General features: G+C 42.2%; 1 protein-coding gene across 16 annotated transcripts in view; it reads right to left on the bottom strand.

The window, feature by feature from the left end:
- Positions 1-22,878, bottom strand: part of dock7 (dedicator of cytokinesis 7) — a 170,538-nt gene that overhangs the window by 134,913 nt on the left and 12,747 nt on the right. For 15 of the 16 annotated variants that reach the window (XM_080195666.1, XM_080195667.1, XM_080195668.1 and 12 more), the window contains exons 3-9: positions 20,833-21,008; positions 13,115-13,183; positions 12,889-13,018; positions 6,855-7,067; positions 3,747-3,832; positions 3,580-3,646; positions 802-951 (exon numbers count right to left, since the gene is read on the bottom strand). In XM_080195666.1, coding sequence (XP_080051792.1) covers positions 802-951; positions 3,580-3,646; positions 3,747-3,832; positions 6,855-7,067; positions 12,889-13,018; positions 13,115-13,183; positions 20,833-21,008 — 891 coding nt within the window. Of the gene's footprint in view, positions 1-801; positions 952-3,579; positions 3,647-3,746; positions 3,833-6,854; positions 7,068-12,888; positions 13,019-13,114; positions 13,184-20,832; positions 21,009-21,772; positions 21,840-22,878 lie in introns of those variants that run through there. The other variant, XM_080195679.1, reaches the window with a different exon arrangement.

Raw genomic sequence — 22,878 nt, 5'->3', positions numbered from 1 at the left:
ACTCAGTTGTTAAAAAGACACCTCCCAGCTGTTCAAGAAGTCCACCAATTACTGCCACTGTTTTAGGGCAGCTGATGGTTGGAGTAATAAAGGCCAGCCTGGTCAGATATGTCCACATCATGAATAAAGGAAAAGGACAGCAATGTTCTGAACAGTTTGATTCCATGGACCAGGGAGAAGGATAGCCAATAGTAATAGTATGGAATTTATGGCAATGACTGAATGGCCTAAATCTTTCCAACATTAACTGGCAGGCAATAAGACTCATCCAAGACCGGATTCAAACAACAGTCCACCAATACAGCAGCAATGGAGAGAGATAGAGATAAACTGAGCATGTGTGGGTGCTCATTTCTTGTGTGAATGTAATATTACAAAGGGATAGCATTTAGAGAGGGAGAGGAGGAATTTGAACACATTTACTCAGAGCAGAAAGGTCCTCTTCCTGTAAAAAAAATTATTTCAATCCAGAAATCTCCAACTGGCTTGAACGCCCTTGAAAAATGGGAGCTATGAGGGGCTGAATATGAGGATGGGAGTGTTGGGGGAAGCACAAGTAATCAGCCGGAGCAGGGCATTTTACTAAGTTAAAGGGGAAGTGTAAGTTGCTGCTGTTCTTCTTGTTATGTTCTAGTAACTTCTGCTACAAAACATAGGTTACAAAACCCATCACTCACCACAAAATCAAAAAGAATTCACCATCTCGACTCCCACACAAAAAAATTGTGGTACTATTTATCAGCATCAGTCTGTACCTTCCAGGGCAAAGAGTAAGTAATGCAAAATGAAATAATTTCTTACCTTTATAACTAAAAAGACATCCTGACAGGGATATGTGATTGAGAAGATTGCTGATCGAGCCAGTGTTGAAATGGCTGCAGGAGGAACATGAGGTCGCAGCATGCCTTTGATTTGCTCAGAATTCAAATCGAAGAAAAAATTTTCTGAAATCTGTTTTTTAAAGAAGTATGTTAGAAATTAGAAAGTGATAGTTTTACATTTCCGAATTTTGTAAATAGTTGCAAAAAATTACAATCACGGGACAGAAATAGGCAGCAGCACTTGTACACCTGGAATTTCATAGCACAAAGTAGACAAGACTGATAAACCATTTTTTTAAACACTTTTAGAGGTAAGTAATAAGAACATAAGAAATAGGAGCAGGAGCAGGCCATCTAGCCCTCGAGCCTGCCCCGCCACTCAACAAGATCATGGCTGATCTGTCGTGGCTCAGCTCCACACTCCCGCCCTCTCCCCATAACCCTTAATCCCCTCGCTTGTCAAAAACCCATCAACCCGCGTCTTAAAAATATTTAGCGAGGCAGCCTCCACCACTTCAACGAGCAGAGATTCACCACCCTTTGAGTGAAGAAGTTCCTCCTCAACTCTGTTCTAAACCGCCCCGCCTTTATCTTGAGGCTGTGCCCCCTAGTCCTACTGTCCTTTCTGAGCAGGAAGAGTCTCTCCACCTCTATCCTATCCGTCCCATTCATCATTTTATATGTCTCAATGAGATCTCCCCTCATTCTTCTAAACTCTAACGAGTACAAGCCTAGTTTATTCAGCCTCTCCTCGTAGCTCAACCCCCTCAACTCCGGTATCAGCCTAGTAAACCTCCTCTGCACTCCCTCCAAGGCCAAAATATCCTTGCGTAAGTGTGGCGACCAAAACTGCACACAGTACTCCAGCTGCGGCCTCACCAATGCCCTATACAGCTGCAGCAAGACCTCCCTGCTTTTACATTCAATCCCCCTCGCTATGAAGGCCAGCATCCCATTCGCCTTCCTGACCACCTGCTGCACCTGCAGGCTGGGTTTTTGCGACTCATGCACAAGGACCCCGAGGTCCCTCTGCACCGTCGCCTGCTGCAGTTTTTCGCCATGTAAGTAATAGTCCTTCCTACCATTATTCCTACCAAAGTGGACCATCTCGCACTTGCCAACATTAAATTCCATTTGCCAGTTCCTCGCCCATTCGCCCAGCCTATCTAGATCCTTCTGCAGACTCTCCACACCCTATACAGCAATTCTGCTAGGAAATGGGAAACAATTTATTTGAAAATAATGGGAACTCTTGCAATCTCAAAAAAAGGTGCTGCATAACTATCAGACATTCCCAGGTTAGATGTACAACAAATTAGATTATAGTGCATCTGCCATATTGTTCATAACCCACAGAAAATTCCTATCGCAACAGTAAAACCTTTTTCAATCCTAAAATTGCCACCATTTGGCCGGCTGAGTCTAATTGCCAATAAGTGTATAAGTTGGAGTTGGAATTAATGAGTTGGATATAATTTTGTGCTATGAGCCCTTGCCACATAACATCAATGTTAAGATTCAGTTCAAAAGAGACAGAAATGGAAAAGGTGGGGGGGGCGGAATTTTCATTCCATCAGAAAGTACAGGAATTGTACAACACGTCTATCACTATTTGAAGGCGAACAATAGAGATTTCACATTTCAGATGAAAACTATACCTTAACCCCACCCCCACCAACCCAATTCAGCCAAATGGCTCAGCCATTTTTGCCATGCTAGCTATTTCCTTCACCCATCATCATCAGTCCCACAAGCAGTCCCCAGAGTGTGTTTTAATCCTGAGAATTCAAACACTTTGCTTTTAGAAACTTGTGGCCTTATCAATGTATTGTTTTTATCTGCTAACTTATTTATTCTGCTGTGTAAACTTATTTCCATTTCTATAGCTTTAATCTATATGGTTTATGCTTATCAAAGGTTTTGAAGTGTAATGTAAGCTGTCTGTATGATGAACTGTACCAATCCCAGCACTACAACTCCAGGGATATTGCTTATTAACCTGAGGCATATTCACCTCAGGCTTTAAATTTTAAATGTCTGTTCGTAGGCAATGTGAATGTGAAAATAGAATCTGCCTTATATCAGTAGGGAGAACTCAAAGAGAAGAACTCAAAGAAAGCTCAAATCCAAACACTGGCTGTGATGAATCTACAACTAACATAATGCCCGAATGCTGTATTATTCACACGTCATTTCCAAGAATTTTGATTGACATTAGGTCAGCGACTATAAATCAGAGTTGCAAGTCTCTGCAGTTTGCTGTGGGACAAAAACAAATAGCATTAAGACAGACTCTACATGTTAACTGCCCTGAGAGAGAACACTGTTCTGAGTATATTCACAGAACATGTATTAAACACAACAACATTACTCAAATAATCCCTTTTAAGCTTCTTGTAAAGATGCTGTTTATCTGGGGCTGAGCCAAAACAGAAAGGTCCCACAGCTGAACCGATTGATCTCAATGAAGCCAGTTACTGAATTTGCAATGTCTGTGGGCTTGGTTAAAAAAAAAATCTGCAACAGATTCTGCTCTCAAGTCCTACACAATTATAAATGTAAATGTAGGGACAGAATCAGGAGTAACTGAACAACATAATCCATCAACTTGTTGTCACATTCCATGTTGACCACACATTGGAAAGATTCCTTGGGTGAGGTATTGCTAATGGAATCACATCCTAACAGAATTCACACTGTCTTCAGAACAGGAGGGAAAAGAGGAACTAGAATGGCAAAAAATAATTACAAAACTAACCTTTTTCTTCTCTCTGACATCATATAAAGCCAAGCTTGCAAAAATTGGCTCAATTTCAATTTCAAATCTATGAAGACAAGAATTTGTTTTTTAAGTTGCAAGAGAATGCTTTTTAAATGATGCACAACTTGAAAATTTACAACTCTTCATGAAAAAAGTGCACGTACTTTAATGATAAGCATTTTACAAGCAGTCTTTGACCAAAGTGCTCTCTGGGAACTTCAGGAATACTGTGCCTTTCTATTGGCTCATCCTACAATTGATTTGAAACACAAAAGTTAGTTCATCGTTCGTATAGGGCCTATCAATAAACATTTACTGTTTGGCATAATCTCCTGAGAAAGATGACACAAAATATCTGCTAAGTATTTCCCTCTTCATCTGTCCATTTTAGAGACCCCTCCAATAGCTCTGACAGAATATGTGTGTGGCATTGAATCTTGCAGGTCAGAGGGTTCAAGATTTAATTCTTTGTCCGCTCAATGTTAGCTCATTTCTAGCTTGGGCAGCAATTGAGTTATGGCAATTAGTCTTGGCATTGCTAAAATAACTACGGAAATCAGCTCAGTGAGCTTCACTACAAAGTGCATCAGCACAGGATTGGGCTTACACAATAAGCTCTTGCATTTAGGAATTGCCTTGAACACAATAACACATCCTAACATGCTTCACAGAAATGTAAGTCAACAGAATTTGGTCCCAAACCTGAAATAGAACCAGAACTCACCACCTATGAGGGTGATGATGGCGGAGAAATAAACTTACACGGCTATAGGAATAGAATGGGGTAATGCCGACTGATAGGATTGCTCTGTAGAGAATTGGCATGGACTCAATTTGCTGGTGGCCATCTTCTGTGCCATATTAACTTGGTGACCAAGGCATGTAAGGAGCTATTAGAACAAGTGACCAAAAGCTTTGTCAAAGATCAACTTGGACAGTGAGTTATTGAAGTCTATGAACTATGAGGTGGGTTTTACGGAGGGGGGGGGGGGCAGATCACCCGTTCCCTTCACCGATGTTAAATATGGCTGCCCTACAGTGATAATACCCAAGGAGCGGTCTTAAATGGGAGTGGGAGTTCTGGCCCTCGGAGATAGGAAGTACCACCCTAGAGAGAGCTGGCAGCTAATCTGATTGGCAAACGGTTCATTAGTCCCAGCAGCCCTAGAAGAGAGTGGCAGCCACTGCTAAGACTACAAGCAGTCCTGAGGAAGCTGTAAGTGTGGGAACTAATTTCAGTTAAGCCTGGGATTTTGGGTGTTACGGCTGGTGAGATGGATGTGCCGGATGGTGGTGGGGGGTGGGGGGTTCATAGAATCCCTACAGTTCAGAAGAGACTATTCAGCCCATTGAGTCTGCACTGACAACAATCCCACCCAGGCCCTATTCTCACATTTTTACCCTGCTATTCCCCCTGACACTAGGGTCAATTTTAGTATGCCAATCAACCTAACCAGCACATCTTTGGGCTGTGGGAGGAAACCTGGAAGAAACCCACACAGACATGAGAAGAATGTGCAAACTCATGTGCAAAGCACAGACAGTGACCCAAGGCCAGAATTGAACCCAGGTCACTGGTGCTGTGAGGCAGCAGTGCTAACCACTGTGTCACCGTGGTGGTGGTGTCTGGAGATTCAAGCATGCAAGGTGGGAAAAGGGGACTATAGGGATCCAGTTAGAGAAATTGGGGGATGGGAGAGGAATAAAGGGGTACCATGTTGAGAAGTGATGTGTGTCCCCATGGCCATAGAGGGTGCGACCCACTCCCAAAGGAGACACAGCTCCTTCCTGCCCAGCAGCAATGCATACAGTGCAAGTTGCCAGGCTGTTTGCCATATCACAAAATTGTGTCAGAACCATAATGAGGCTTTATGTGGCAATTAATTGTCCACTGAAGAGTCTCAATATCTTTAAGGGCAGGCAAGCTGCCAGCACCTTATTCACCTCCATTCTATCGGGAAAGATTAGAGATGGGCAGGAACGTGATGGGTTGGCAATCATTTTATGTGCTCCTCCCCACCGTCAAATATGCTGGCATGGGGCCATAAAATTCACTTCTATATTCCAGGATTGGATCTTTTTCAAAGAGTGGCAAAGAGAATTGCATGGGTGGGGGGAGGGAGAACCATCAATATATTTTAAAAGAATTTCCAGCCAAATGCAAGTGAACGGGTCGGTTGATTGTGACAGTTTTAAAGTTATAAGTTTATTATTAGTATCACAAGTAGGCTTAAATTAGCACTGCAATGAAGTTATTGTGAAAATCCCCTAGTCGCCATACTCTTGCACCTGTTCAGATACGTCGAGGGAGGATTTAGCATGGCCAATGCACCTAACCAGCACATCTTTCGGACTGTGGGAGGAAACCCACGCAGACACAGGGAGAACATGCAAACTTCACACAGACAGTGATCCTAGGCGGAAACTGAACCCAGGTTTCTGGCACTGTGAGGCAGCAGTGCTAACCATTGTGCCACCCAGGGTTTGTTTCTTGCAAAGTTCCAAAGTATATGTCTTGGAATTGGGAAATGAAAAATACCAAATGAAAGCGAAAGACCTACTGACAAGAACAGAAGTTGCCTGGGGTGCTGCCGAAGGAAGCAAGGCAGAGTCACTCCCAAACCAACTTCCACAAATGGGCTTGTTTCAAAGAAACTGGCTACACAAATAGCTGAAAAGTAGCACCCAATCCACATGCTCGGTGTGGAACAGCAAACTGCCCAGAAGAGCCGTTTGGATGATTGTGATAAGCTGAGGAGCAGGGGTGAAAATTCCCTCATATAAAAAGAAGAAGTGTGACAACGTACTAATGCAACAACTGTACAGAAATAGTTTAATCGAAAGTGGGAAAAAGATTAGCTCGTATCAATGCATATGACTACGTAGATTATTGTTCGTGTTTATGTCGTAATATATGTCATGCATCCTCAAAATGTAATTTTTAGAGTGCCAACATTCCTTACAATACGTTAAAACATTTCCTATTTCAGGTTATCCACTGTCTACATCAAATACTCCCAGGACAGGCATAGAACAGGACAGATGTAGAACAAAGCTCCCTCTACTCTCAGAACAATACTTCCTCCAGCATCAGTATAATATTTCTTATTTTCCACACCTGCCATCTGATGGTTTCTGTATTAAGTTGTCAATTAACATTAATTCGTGCTAAATAATGCTGTTTATAGTTATATAAAACCACACATGGCAAAGATCACAATATGAAATTGTATGGTTGAGATCTCCAATAAACATATGATAAATTTTCCAACCTCATCTGGTGCTGGATAAAGTGCAAACAGCTCCTTGTGTCGATTTCCCTTCCTTTGTTCTTCGTTCTGTTGGTCTATTTCTTCGATTGGAGATCGATCAAGTAGATTTGGAAGAACCGCATCAGGAAGCGAATTTTTAAGATCAAAAATACTGCAGGCCCAGCTACCTCTAGGAGTATCATCTATTGATACAGAGCGACGTTTCAAATCATCCTGCAACCAGAGTCATTTGTTTAGTTCCCTGGTCTAACTTATGTTTGAAAACCAATGTTTACTCAAGGACACCCTCAAGGATATTAACATTTTTAAAAATTTATTCATTCATGGGACATAGGCATCGCTGCCTGGCCAGCATTTACTGCCCATTCCTAGTTGCCCGAGGGCAATTGAGAGTCAACCACATAGCTGTGGCTCTGGAGTCACATGTAGGTCAGACCAGGTAAGGATGGCAGATTATATTCTCTAAAGGACTTTAGTGAACCAGATGGGTTTTTCCGACAATCAACAATTGTTTCATGGTCATTAGTAGATTCTTAATTCAAATTTTTTTTTATTGAAATCAAATTCCACCATCTGCCATGGCAGGATTCAAACCCGGGTCCCCAGAATATTAGCTGAGTTTTGGATTAATGTTCTAGCAATGACACCACTAGGCCGTCGCCTCCCCATTCACGCGCAATGTAATGGCAGCGTACAGATCCAGGCCTGCAGTCCCACAGTGAACTCCTAATTATAATTATACTACGAAAGGGCAGGTACTGAATGAAACATAATATTTCCCCTCTGGAAGAGGGAATAAAAAGCTAATATTATTCAAATAGGAATATTTCACACTCTGAATGCTGGAACAACCCTTCTCATATCATTTCATTAACTTTTTCTGCTGGAAAGATTGAAGGGAGAACAAAAGACTGCAATGAATGGAATCTTAGAAGGCACATGATGCAAATCAGCTGAGGCAATATCAGGAGTGCCAAATAATTTAAGTTCATTTAGTAAACTACCATTACAGAACGCATTGGACCAGATCTTCTAGCATCCGAGGCAGCGATGAACTGGACTTAATTTGACGATGCATGTCAGAACCTTGAGCAAATATTGTCTCTGATTGCCCAGGAAATTTAACCTTCTGACAGGTTGTTTGCACTGCCCGGGACCCCCTACGAACGTACCTTAGACTGATCTCCGTGTCAGCGACTTGGACTAGATAGATATACACAATTTAACCGGATACCCTAGAACTGTTACATTGTTTAATCTCTGGTCTAACTCAGAGATTAACAATGAAAATCAACCCACCACTTCCCACACATACACCCTCACCCAGCTCCCTGATGCTCCTGTCCACATCTCTCAACCTAACTAGTCTTCGACCCATCTATCAACCCTCCCAGCCCAATCCAACTAACCCAACTCAACCTGACTACCCCACTCTGACATGACTACCTGATCCCACAACCAGTCTATCCACAATCTGCCTACACGAGCCCCTGAATCAATTACCAACTCACCCACAACTTTCACTCACCCAGCTACTCATTAACCTCACTGAAAGGCTCAAGACCTTTAAAAACTACCTTGTACAGCAGTCAATATTGAAAAAAGGGGGCAATTTCCCTGACCTGCTCCTCTTTCCTGGACTTCTCCATAGATGGCTGTGCCTTGGGAATGCTGCGGCAGCTGGGATCAGAAAAACAGCTGAAACTGTTTTAGAAGGTAATGGTTTTGGAAACAGCAGGGGCAACAGGCATTGAATTCTCCAATCAGTAATGATTTTATTAAACAGTGGAGCAGGCCTGACAGGCTGAAGTTTAAGTTTATTTCTTAGTGTCACAAGTAAGCTTACATTGACACTGCAATGAAGTTACTCTGAAAATCCCTCGGTCAACACACTCCGGCGCCTGTTCGGGTACCCTGAGGGAGAACTTACCATGGTCAATGCACCCAACCAGCATGTCTTTCAGACTATGACAGGAAACCGGAGCACCTGGAAGAAATCCATGCAGACATGGGGCGAACATGCAGACTCTGCACAGACAGTGCGCCAAGCCTGGAATCTAACCTGGGTCCCTGGCGCTGTGAGGCAGCAGTGTTACCCATTATGGCACCCTGGCTGAATGGCCTATTTCTGTTCCTATGTAAGTGCGCAATGATCTTTGCAGTCAACACTTATGCCTCCAGCATGCATCTGATCAGAAGATCTGGCCCATTATCTCAGAGACACTCTATAATCTCAAATACATACTACCAAACTATAAGAAACATATGATCTGTAGCATAGCACAGAAAAATGTTCTTTCTGCTCAGGAAATATACAATCACAGGCAACAAATCCACAAATGAACTGTGTCAGGCAATTTAAATCTGTAGTCCGTGCCTTTGAGTATTTATGCAATGAATGCTTCATTTTTATATTAAAGGAAAAATCACATTTAAAATCAACAACTTAAGATAGGAGTGACTTAATGGCTGGAATTTTACCGGCATTCCAGCCCCGATTCTGGGGGTGGGCTCGACTCGGAGAACGGCATTCTCTGTTGACCTTGGGCGGGATCGTGCGAAACTTGGGCAGACGTATTGGTAAAATTCCGCCCAATGACTCAGTGGTGAGAAAACTATTGGAAGCAGAATTACATTGCATTTGGAGACACAGGGATCAATCAAGAACAGTCAGTGTGGTTTTGTTAAGCAGAGGTTGTGTCTGACCAACTTGATTGAATTTTTCAAAGAGGTGACCAGGTATGGAGATGAGGGCATTTGACATAGTCTACTTGGACTTTGGCAAAGCTTTTGATAAGTCCCACATGGAAGACTGATAGCGAAGATAAGAGCCCATAGGACCCATGGGAATGTGACAAACTGGATCCAGAATTGGCTGAGTGACAGGAAGCACAGGATTGATGATTGAAGGATATTTTTCTAATGGGAAAACTGTGTACAGTGGGGTCCCACAGGAATCAGTTCTGAGGCCCTTGTTGTTTGTGGTTTATATATATCATTTAGACTTGAATGTAGGAAGGTTAATCAGTAAGTTTGTGGATGATACGAAAATTGGTGGTGTAATAAACAGTGAGGAGGATAAACTTAGATTACAGGGGGATATAGATGGTTGGTTAGATTGGCTGAACAGTGGCAAATGAAATTCAATCCGGATAAGTGTGAGGTGATGCAATTGAGCTGGACAGGCAAGGCAAGAGAATACTGGCAGGACCCTCAGAAACACCAAGGATCAAAGGGACCTTAGTGTGCATGTGTACCGGCTCCTTAAGTTAGCAGGACAAAGTGGTTATGAAGGCATATGATATACTTACCTTTATTTAGCCGTAGCATGGAGCTTAAGAGCAGGGGGGTTTTGTTGGAACTATATAAAACGTTGGTTAGAGTATTGTGTGCAGTTCTAGAATTAACATTATAGGAGGGATATGACAGCACTGGATTTACCAAGGCATTGCCTGGGCTGAAGAGTTTTAATTATGAAGAGAGATTGGACAGATTGGGGTCATTTTTCCTGGAGCAGAGGTTGAGATTATGAGGGGCACAGGTAGAGCAGGTGGAGGGATCAATGACGAGGGAGCATAGGTTTAAAGGTAACGGGTAGGAAGTTTAGAGGGGATATGAGGAAAAACCTTCTTACCCAGAGGATGGTGGGAATCTCAAACTCTGTCTGAAAGGGTGGTGCAGGCAGAGACTCTCAAAAATTTAAGAAGTATTTAAATGTGTCCTTGCAATGCCATGGCATACAAGGCTATGAACCCAGTGCTGGAAAATGGGATTAGAATGATTAGGTGGTTTGTCTTTAAATGGTGCAAATGTGATGGGCCGAAGGGCCCTTTTCTGTGCTATATACCTCTATGACTCTAAATATCACCCCCAATGAGGTGTGAAAATGGCTGAGTGATGTCCCTGCAACAAAAGTGCAATGCCTTAGCATTGATTGTTTCTAGTCAGTTACTGTTGTGCCACAAAGACTGCATGAACAGTACTCTACGTGTTTCAATGTTTAGTCTGATCTATCCCAGCAATACTTTTCAGTATAATTTCAGAAAGACAGCTCCTAATGGAGCAGTGTGAATTTTTCTGTTTCCTAGATGTCTTGCAAGTTCTTAACAAAGGTTGCCAAATAAACAATGACTGTCTAGTTAAAGGACTGTGTTGTGCTTTCGGCCCAGTAAGACCACAACCGAGATTGACTCAAAGTCATTTACTGTAAGGTCACTACAGCAGTCAAAACAAACTTTCATCTGAATAATATGAGCCTCATTTGGATGGAGGCCTTGAGGTGAAAGGACAGTACCTGATTTTCCTAACGTGCACTGTTTTTCTAAAATGAAGCTGCATACAAACCTTAAGTTTTTAAATCTAAATTTGGGGAAGACCATTGTTTGCAAAATGTCTAAATTTCCAGATTCCACAATCATTGCCGTTGGAAATAATGAGAAGGCAATTTCTCTTTTAACAAAACAGGTGAAAGTTGAATAGTTGAGATCCAAGAGAGTGAATTTTCTAGAGTTTGCTCAGTTAGCTCTCTCATTAGGGTTCTCTGCAGGACATTTTAATATTATTACCAATCCACCACTTGTTACAAAATAAATAAGTCAACTGGATATTCATATCAATGTTGTTTGCTGGGCCTCCATGGAGTGGATACCTCTTTTGTTTCTGTAAATTTACTATCCATGACTTTGAGAAATTTCAAACACATGAGGCACTGCATAACTTTTTTATTTAAAGTTCTTAATTTGCGATGTCATCTTATTTAAGTAGGTTAGTCTGCCTCCTGAGATAATCCTGAGTGTTGATTATTCTATTCAAATAAACAAAGCAGCCTCTTGATTAGATAGAAAGACCTGCATTCATCTGGTACGTTTCACAGCCTCAAGAGGTCCCAAAATATTTACAACCAACTAAGTACTTTTGAAATGCAATGTACAGTTGTGATGAAAGATTACATAAGAACATAAGAAATAGGATCAGAAGTAGGCCATCTAGCCCTTCGAGCCTGCCCTGCCATTCAATAAGATCATGGCTGATCTGAAGTGGCTCAGTTCCACTTACCCGCCTTCTCCCCATAACCCTTAATCCCCTTGCCTACCAAAAACCTATCCACCCACGTCTTAAATATATTTAGCGAGGCAGCCTCCACCACTTCAACGGGCAGAGAATTCCAGAGATTCACCACCCTTTGAGTGAAGAAGTTCCTCCTCAACTCCGTTCTAAACTGCCCCCCCCCGCTTATCTTGAGGCTGTGCCCTCTAGTCCTCCTGTCCTTTCTGAGTGGGAAGAACCTCTCCACCTCTACTCTGTCCATCCCATTCATCATCTTGTACGTCTCAATGAGATCTCCCCTCATCCTTCTAAACTCCAACGAGTACAAGCCTAGTTTATTCAGCCTCTCCTCATAGCTCAACCCCCTCAACTCTGGTATCAGCCTAATGAACCTCCTCTGCGCTCCCTCCAAGACCAAAATATCCTTGCGCAAGTGCGGTGACCAAAACTGCACACAGTACTCCAGCTGCGGCCTCACCAGTGCCCTGTACAGTTGCAGCAAGACCTCCCTACTTTTACATTCAATCCCCCTCGCTATGAAGGCCAGCATCCCATTCACCTTCCTGACCACCTGCTGCACCTGTACGCTGGGTTTTTGCGACTCATGCACAAGGACCCCCAGGTCCCTCTGCACCGTAGCATGCTGCAGCTTTTTGCCATGTAAGTAGTAGTCCTACCTACCATTATTCCTACCAAAGTGGACAACCTCACACTTGCCAACATTAAATTCTATTTGCCAGTTCCTTGCCCATTCGCTCAGCCTATCTAGATTCCTCTGCAGACTTTCCACACCCTCCGCACAATTTGCCGCTCCACCAATCTTTGTGTCATCAGATTGCAGCCAGCTAGCACACAGCAAGCTCTCACGAAATGCAACATGATAATGACCAGGTAGTCTGTCTTTTGTGATGCTGATACCAGCCTGTGGCTCATTTCAGGCATTAAATTTAAGTTCTGTTACATAAACGTTATCAATGAAGTACTTCACCTGATCATCCTGGTAACTGCTGGTGTCTGGGATTTCATCCGATTCAAAGATCTGTTTTGGTAAACCCTTTTGTCTTTCCTTCTGTTTGTCAAGTGTGTTGGGATTAAATCCTGTGCTGAGTTTGTGGTATCTGGTTACAGAATTTTTCAAGAAGTGCAATATAAGTAAAATTCACTCAGGACACAGACTGAACTTTAGTAAAAGAAACATACAACTTAACACTTACTTTCGATTTACGATAGCCCAGTCTTCAGTGTAGGTTTTTACGCAGTCCCTAACATGAGGGTCTACATCACTGAAAATAATTTAAATATCATTAATTATAAAAATGCCATTATAAATAATGATAGGGGGACAAAGTGGCTTTCACAAAATACATACCATTTTAAAACATTTCATTGATGAAATAATGTAATTGCAATTCAACTAGTTCCCTAAAAGGGCTACCACTGTGTATTAAAGTGGAAAGAATATCCTCACACCCCACCATAATTTTTAAAGATACTGCGCTCAGTTTTGGGGATGTTAAAGACATGGACAGAATGGGATAAGAAACACACACTGGGAAGACAGTGATATAATAAGAACATAAGAACATAAGAAATAGGAGCAGGAGTAGGCCATCTAGCCCTTCGAGCCTGCCCCGCCATTCAATAAGATCATGGCTGATCTGTTGTGGCTCAGTTCCACATTCCCGCCCTCTCCCCATAACCCTTAATCCCCTCGCTTAACAAAAACCCATCAACCCGCGTCTTAAAAATATTTAGCGAGGCAGCCTCCACCACTTCAACGGGCAGAGAATTCCAGAGATTCACCACCCTTTGAGTGAAGAAATTCCTCCTCAACTCCGTTCTAAACCGCCTCCCCTTTATCTTGAGGCTGTGCCCTCTAGTCCTACTGTCCTTTCTGAGCGGGAAGAGTCTCTCCACCTCTATCCTGTCCATCCCATTCATCATCTTATACGTCTCAATGAGATCTCCCCTCATTCTTCTAAACTCTAACGAGTACAAGCCTAGTTTATTCAGCCTCTCCTCATAGCTCAACCCCCTCAACTCCGGTATCAGCCTAGTAAACCTCCTCTGCACTCCCTCCAAGGCCAAAATATCCTTGCGTAAGTGCGGCGACCAAAACTGCACACAGTACTCCAGCTGCGGCCTCACCAATGCCCTATACAGCTGCAGCAAGGCCTCCCTACTTTTACATTCAATCCCCCTCGCTATGAAGGCCAGCATCCCATTAGCCTTCCTGACCACCTGCTGCACCTGCAGGCTGGGTTTTTGCGACTCATGCACAAGGACCGCGAGGTCCCTCTGCACCGTCGCCTGCTGCAGTTTTTCGCCACGTAAGTAATAGTCCTTCCTACCATTATTCCTACAAAAGTGGACCATCTCGCACTTGCCAACATTAAATTCCATTTGCCAGTTCCTCGCCCATTCGCCCAGCCTATCTAGATCCTTCTGTAGACTCTCCACACCCTCCGTGCAATTTGCCGTTCCACCAATCTTGGTGTCATCAGCAAATTTCGACACCATACACTCGGTTCCCTCCTCCAGATCATCTATATAAATGGTAAATAGCTGAGGCCCCAGCACCGACCCCTGGGGCACTCCATTAGTTACCAACCGCCAATCCGAATAGCACCCATTAACCCCCACTCTCTGCCTCCTATTTGACAACCAATCCTCTATCCACGCTAACACCCTACCCCCAACTCCATGCCCCCTTACCTTCTGCAATAACCTCTTGTGAGGTACCTTGTCAAACGCATTCTGAAAATCAAGAAAGACCACATCCACCGGCTCTCCTCTATCCACTGCCCTAGACACATCCTCATAGAACTCCAATAAATTTGTCAGACACGACTTCCCCTTAACGAAACCATGCTGCGTCTGCTCTATCAAGCAATCCGTAATCCAGAAGCCCTGACTAATGCTCTGGGGACATGGATCCAAATGGCACCAAAGCAGCTGGTAGAATTTGAAATCAATCAATAAATTTGGAATATAAAGCAAGTCCCAGTAATGGTGACCATGACAACTATAAATCTGCCATCCTTAACCAGTCTTGCTGACATGGGACTGTAGACACTAAGGGGCAATTTACCCTGGCCAATCAACCTAACCCGCATATCTTTGGACTGTGGGAGAAAACCAGACTACCCAGAGGAAAGCCACACAGACATGGGGAGAATGTGCAAACTCCACGCAGACAGTGACCCAAGTCAGGAATCAAATCCGGGTCTCTGGCGCAGTGAGGCAGCAGTGCTAACCACTGTGCCACCATGGCGCCCCTCAGTTCAAGGATAATTAAGTATGGATAATAATTACTGGCTTTGCCATCAAGACTCACATCCCATGAAAGAAAGAGGGAAAAATTGAATTGTGCCAGGGATTAGAGGCTCTAGTGTTAAGGACAAAACAGAGAAACTGAAATCTTTTTATGACAACAAAGGGAACGTGGTAGAGGTGTTCAGAATATAAAGGTTTCTTTGAGAAGAAATAATTACACTGATTGATGAGCCAGAACACAAATTTAAGATAACCACAAAAAGTGTGAAGGGAAAAATTAGGAGATTACTTTTTAATGTAAAATGAAAATTTGGATAAATACTTGAAGAAAAATGTAAAAGGCTATGGCAACAGGATAGGGCAATGCAGCTAAATGGATAACGCTTGAAAAGCGATGTCATAAATACAATGGCCAAATGACCTTTATGAAGTAAACTTCAACAATTTGCTTTTGTTGCCAGCTATATGTATACAAATTGGCTTTTCTCAGCTGTTCCTTACTGCACAGTGAGTGCTTTACTGCAGTGAGTTCCTTACTACACAATGAGAGTGCATTCCAGTTTCCACAGTATTTTGCCTTTTGTAACATTAATAGCGCAATAGACCCAACAAATCTGCCTTACATTCAATCTCATGTCAGCACTGCCTAATAAACCCAATGTAATGTTCCTTTCCAACCAAAGACACCCCCTCAGGAATCTAGGGAGGCACACTGGCGCAACAGTTAGCACAGCTGCCTCAGACCAGTGACCAGGTTCAATTTCCTCCTTGGGTGACTCTGCTATGTTTTCCTGCATGGGTTTCCTACAGGTGCTCCAGTTTCCTTCCACAATTCAAAGAATGTGCAGGTTAGGTGGATTGACCATGCTAAATTATCCTCCAGTTTCCCAAGGTGCGTAGGTTGGATGGATTAGCTACAATAAACACGTGGGGTTACAGGTATAGGGTGGGATGGTGGGTCTAGGTAAGATACCCTTGTCAGAGAGCTGATGCAGACTCGATGGGCTGAATGGCCTCCTTCTGCACTGTAGGGATTCTATGATCCCATGATCTCCACGTCAAACTGTTGCGTATTTTGATGCTGTTAACCCATACATTAAGGACTGGGCTAATACACCAAAATCATTGCACAATAAGTCCTCACTTAAAAGTTGTAGCTGCATTCCTGATAATTGTGACCTTAAGTGAGCCTTTAAGGGAATCATATTAAAACCAATGGTTAAACGTGGTATGTTCTGTAGGACATTGCTAAATATCTGTCATTGGTAAATAAAATAACTTAAAACAAATTTAACTTTAAAAATTTTAAAGAGATATGGTAACTTCCTATTTGCAGTACCACAATCCTGTTTCCTGAACTGCCCATTTGCCACACTTCCCTGACATTCCTGTTTGCTCCAGCTTGGTTCTGTCGCTGGAGTTTTAGATTTATGAAAATACAGGTTCCGATGATGCTGAAATGCTGAGCTAGGCCGCTATAATTTATGTCTTTTTAAAATGCTGTCATTTGCTGTTTCCCCGCCCTGAACTTTTGCTACGAGGGGTGCTCTGGAGAAATGTGACAAGGAGGGAGTAGCAGCTTCAGGTCATTTAAGAAAACATAATTAGAACAGCTGCAGCCTGGCAGTCTGCACCATCAGAACCTGCACTCACAACCCTGGAGCTTCAGAACTTGAACAGGATCACAGGTTCAGGAGAGGGAAAAGGCGAGTGGGACAATTGGGCGGTGGGGCGTTCGGCGAAAGCAAGGGTCAGTGAGAGTGACAGTCAGGGTCAGTAGAAGCCACAATGTAGACAATAAGGGAATGGAAGAGGCCATAAGTTGGGTGGTGGTGGTGGTGGTGGTGGTGGTGGTGGTGGTGGTGGATGGTGTGTGTATGTGTGTGGAATCAGGCTGGTGGGAAACAACATTAACACAAATCTCACAGTATTAATTGAGAACACAGGCCCCATTAACTCACCAACATTAAACCAAAACAATGTAAAATGGGACAACATTAAATGGGGACTTACCGTATATTCAGCAATCACAGGATTGACTTCCATCTCATTGGCTTTGCTCAAACCCCAGTCCTACTGCGTGAACCTACTACACCAAAAGACCCTCACATTTCTAGCAACTTACAAATCTATTTCATGTGTATTTTGTGGCATGGCGATAAGTCATCTTGCATCTACATTATGAATCTCTGTCTAAGCCTCTTGGACTTTGCTACATCTTCTTCCACATTCAAAAATCTCTCTTTAACAGTGTTTTGGGCTAATTCCCTAAATTTCCTCCTGCTCTGACCCCCAATTGTGAAGTACCTCAGAAGTTAAAAATGTCAAGGCATTGTATGAGTTGCTGTTTTAGAAAATATTTGCCGTTTCTTGTAGGTAACACAATCCATGAATACAGACTCTAAACCAAATAAAAATTTGTCCCTTCCCACTAATTAATATTCAGAATGCTTACCCTGAACCCTAAAAGCATGCAATAAAATTTCAAGAATTTAAATATGAAGCAAAACTAATTCTGTACTTATCACGTTCCCTCACTTATTTCAGTAATATTTGGAGAAAATTGCCAGTTAGCCTAGCAAGTCCATCCCATTTCAATAGATAAACCATCCTTCTTGCCATCTCAATCATTTTTTTGTCTCCCTAAATGCTTCCAACTGCCTCTTGCATCCACATATTTTGGCTGCAACAATGGCCCTTGCATAATAACCTATTCAACAACTTAACGGCCTGCTACTGATAATTCAAGGTTATTTTTGGAACCAAAGAATTTGAATTAAGCCACGCAAAATACAAACAACAAAGCAAAGATTTAATGCTAATAAAATTACCTGATCAGACAATTTAAATTATGTAATTTTGAATTAAGAAGAGAAACCAACAACTTTTCATGTAAATAAAGTTTCATCTGACTTCCCTGTCCTTACTCCTAATTTTTAACATCTGTTCTTTGGTCTTTTACTCCTTCAAGGCAATAAATCAAATTTGATGGACTCTGACCAAGGTTCTGTACAACTGAAATAACACCTCTTCACTTCTGAATTCCAATGTCTGAGATGAAGGCCAATATTCCATCAGCCTTTTTGATTATGTTTTGTCTTTATCCACTTGCTTTTAGCGATTGTGTGTGTATGGACAACTAAACCACACTGCTTCTTCACAGATCCTATTTTTGCACCATTATTCTAATTCTCTTTTTCAGATCCAAAATAAATGTTCTCACATTTCTTCACATTGAATGTCACTCGCTTGTAGTTTTATCCACTAAATTAATGGGTCAGAATTTGCTGTGAAAATATTAGTAAAGCTAATGGCACTCAGTTATTTATGTATAACTGGTGCAGTAAATTCAAGCTGAGGCAAAAGCATGAAAATATGCAAATACCCAAAGATTCCTGTCCAAGATGCACTCACAGTGCAGAAGGAGGCCATTCAGCCCATCAGCTCTGCACTGACTCTCTGACGGGCGTATCTTAGCTAGGCCCACCACCCTGTCCTATCTCATGGTTAATCTATCTAACGTTCACATCTTGGGAAACTAAGGGGCAGTTTAGCATGGCCAATTGACCTAACCTGCACATCTCTGGAGACTTGAGGAAACCGGACCACCTGGAGGAAACCCAAGCAGACAAGGGGAAAACATGCAAACTCCAAGCAGGCTGTCACCTGAGGCTGGAATTGAACCTGGGCCTTGGAGCTGTGAGGCAGCAGTGCTAACCACTGTGCCAGTTCTTAGCCTTCTTCTATTCTTCACCAACATGCTGCCCTTCAGTGTTATCATCCAAAAGCACAAGGCTTGATTTAAGCCTGTTGTCACGGTATTCGCCAGTGGGCCCTGAAGTCGTCGGGATCTGGTGTAGGTCTGCAATAGTCAGCTGAGCAGCAGGCATGAAGGTGGGTGATATGGGTTTGCCACTTGATCATGTGGTTTAGGGGAGTGGCACCAACATCATGAAATCCAATTGCCACACAGGATCTGGTACCATATTTCAAAGACAATCAACCTTGTGTTAGAGCAGGAAATCCTCTTGCAGGCTTCGTAAGAAAGCTCCATAGTTTAAATCCCCAACATCTGAATTTCTAATGCTCCTGCACAAACAGATGCTCCAAAGTCCAAAGACTCCTTCACCATCGCACAAGATCGAAGTACAAGGTTGATAATGAAGGATTTGATGTGGGTCAGGGCACAGGGTTGTGGACGTCATCAGGCTTGTTCAAGTGCATTGTGAGATGACAACTAGGAGTGTGAGGAATAGTTAAGCTTGGTCATAACAAAGGTATGGATGAGGATGTTGGTAGCAAATGAGCTGAGGTGGGTGGCGTTGTCTGATCCAGGTGGCTTTAGTGATGGCGGGGTAATATGGTCACAGCTCCTTTTGCGATTATGGATGTCACAGAGGTTTCTAACAGTTTAGATCAGCCATATACACTTGCCAGAGAGAGGGATGAACTTCGTAACTAGGGGACAGAGTTTGGGGTAGGAACAAAGGCAATGGCTTTTATTTTCTCAACATTTTAAATGGATAAAACGTTTGTTCATTTCGTACTGGATGCACACAAGCAGTCTTATAATTTAACAACAGTGTATGAGTTGGGAACAATGGTGGTTTGGTAGAGCTGGATGTCATCATCATGCACGTGAAAATTAAGTCTGTGGGCTGTATTTTGTGAAGTCCGCTGATAAGGGCAAGATGGTGGGTGGATGTAGAGAATTGAATGGGAAGTTGCAAGACAGACTCCTGGCAGTAGAAAAACAGCAAAAGATTAAATCAGCAAAAGGTTAAGGGTAACAAAACAGGGAACTCACCTTTCAGTAGTGGGAGGCTCATTAATATGCTTAATTTCCCACTTGTATAAAATTTAAATGCAATTCCATGTGATTTACTCCTGCCTCCCCAACTTAATGAAACTTGCACTAAATTCACACATGTCTCTCGTGCCTTCAATAACCCACCCAGTGAAAAGTGGTGACTTATATGGTTCCCTAGGTTCGGTTTTGAGAGTCCTTTGGACTTCCAAGAAACTGAGTCACAGGGCACTGAACTGATGTTGGAGATATTTTCTCTGTTAAAAATTGATGTGTACACAAGAGCATCAGACAGGCAATTCGGAACCCTGGAGTGCTGGGTCCAAAATCTGAAGAGGCAGCACACAACTGATATGCAGAGAGGCCATCTCTTAAAGTAGCATTGCATATTAGGGTCTCTAATGGTAGGACGCTTAAGAGGCTGCCTGCAAGCAGAGGCACATATCATGGGAACCATCCATCCTTCTTCATTCTTGAGCGCTGGAGGCATTGCGCTGGCTGGACTGTGACATCTCAGTCTTCAGCTGAACCCATTGACGCCACTGAATGAATTGATGTGACGGTGGAGGAACCTTCTCCCTGGATTTTAGAATGTCTTTTTGTGCTGGAGCAACAGAAAGTCAGCTGGAGATTTTAAATGGTAGAAGGATAAAACAGAAATGTTGAAATAAAAATGGAACAAATCCATCAGCATTAACACTATTTATTGCTTCAACTGGAACCATTCATATAACCAACCTTAGTCTTCCATTAGTTTGCTAATCTGCAGTGTATATATGACCCTTTTGTTTTTAAGATTACACCTGATCAAACTACTTTGATTTGCATAGTTAGGAATTACCTTCTTACCTTTCTTCAGGGACAGCTTGCACCAATGTTCGGCATTCTCTGGGACTGTAAATAACTTCAATGTCATCTGGAGGGAATTCCAGCAAGTCCCTTAAGGGGCCTGGATCAATTATAGGAGGGTGCATTAACACATAATCCTCAAAGTCCACTGGATCCACCGCCTCAGTTAGTGGGATCTAGAAATCACACATTTTCAGAATTTATTGCACAAAATCTACTCACCTTAAATTGAATTAATTTGTTTTACCATTTCTTTCACTGAGGTCAAAAGCTTTCACTCCATCACTCAATGCACAACATTTGATAAACTTTCATAATGCTCAGAACTGGGATGGCAAAAGCACTGGTCATAATAGGAATTAACCATTCAGTCCTTTGAACCGTGTCTATCATTCAATTAGACTATGGCTGATCAGTATGTCATGTCCATTTACTAACTTTTGCTCCATATTTCTTGATTCCCTCGCTTAACAAAAATGAGGATATGATCAGATGCAATGCTTTTCATAGTCCATTCAGTTGCTCAATTTCACTGTCCATTCTCACATGAAGAATAGTCACTTCTGTAAAACAGCCACAGAATCATGCCCTTGCATGAGCTAACACCTTCAGCAGGGGAGTGCGGGAAACTGGTTTTTAAAATAGCTGATTTGGTAATATCTGTGACAACAAAAATAACTTCCAGTGAGATGGCATCTTTAATACATCCTCCCAACGTACGTCACAGGAAAGTTATCAAATAAAATTGGAGCTGAGCCACACCAGAAGACTTTCAGGTGACCCAAAGCTTGGTCAAAGAAGGTTTTAAGAAGCGTATTCAAACAGAAGAAAATAGTAAAGCAGAATAGTCTAGACAGCTGAAGGTACTGCTGCCAATAGTGGAATGGTTAAAATTGGGGATGCACAGAAGATCAAAATGGGAGAAGTACAGAGAACTCACGAGGTTATGGAACTGCAGAAGGAGAGAGACCACAAATGAGATTTGAAAACATGGATGAGCCTTTAAAATCAAGACACTGATGGACTGGGAGCCAATGTAATCAGTGAGCTCAAGAGTGATGATGAACAGAACTTGGTGCGAGTTAATAAAGCCAAGATGAAGAAAAGCTACAAAGGAGAAAGAGTCCAACCTTCAAAGGAGAAGAAGAAATCCAACGTTAAGAACACAAAAGTTTCTCAAAACAAGCTTTATTGTAGAAATTTCAGGCACAATGCATCCAATTCTATAGATGTTTTAAATAAGCAAACTATATAATTTTTAAATGTGTTTATTCTTCTACGTTCTTCAAACATACACCATAGCAACTGGATCAAAAATCAAAAGAAAGCATGTGAAACTAATAATTTCAGTGATACAATTGGTTCATTTGGTATTAGCTGGTATTTCAAGATCGCTTTGGAAAAGAACTGACTTGTTTAGTTCCAAGAGCATACTCATTCGTGACCCCCCTCTTAGTAGCATTTTCGTAAACCTGTCAAACATTTGAATAAATGAGCATGTTTCACAGAACAGCTATTACTTTAGTCAAATGGAATCGTGTGATATATGATTTTTTCACTCTTACAGATACATATTAATCCAAATGCCACATCTGGATTTTTGATATACATGAAGGATTGCTTAATTATAATACAAGTTAAAATATTAAGAAATGAACATCCAAAGTCAACATTATCAGGAATTATCTTTATTATTACAATACTACTATTTGCTTCAGCTCACAGTATGTGACCTCAGCAACTTGATCCAGTGAGGGAGTGATCTAAGGATTGAGTCAAATCCAGCACTTTATGGGAAAATCACCAGTAGAGATCTGTAAATACACTTTCATTCAAATTCACAATTCTGCATCATATTCTGTTCTCAGTTTCAGGAACTGTGTCAAAACTGCTTGCAATACTTCGAGTAGGGTCTGACCAGAGTCTTATACAACCTCAGAAGTACATCCCTGCTCTTGTATTCTCGCCCTCTCAACGTGAATGCTAACATTGCATTGGCCTTCCTAATGGGAGCCATTGTTCAAGATACTCTTAAGGTTATTGTGC

Source organism: Carcharhinus amblyrhynchos, chromosome 9, assembly GCF_965287045.1.
Source record: "Carcharhinus amblyrhynchos chromosome 9, sCarAmb.v2.hapA, whole genome shotgun sequence".
Classification (NCBI taxonomy): Eukaryota; Metazoa; Chordata; class Chondrichthyes; order Carcharhiniformes; family Carcharhinidae; genus Carcharhinus; species Carcharhinus amblyrhynchos.
This window is presented reverse-complemented; position numbering and strand designations above follow the sequence as displayed.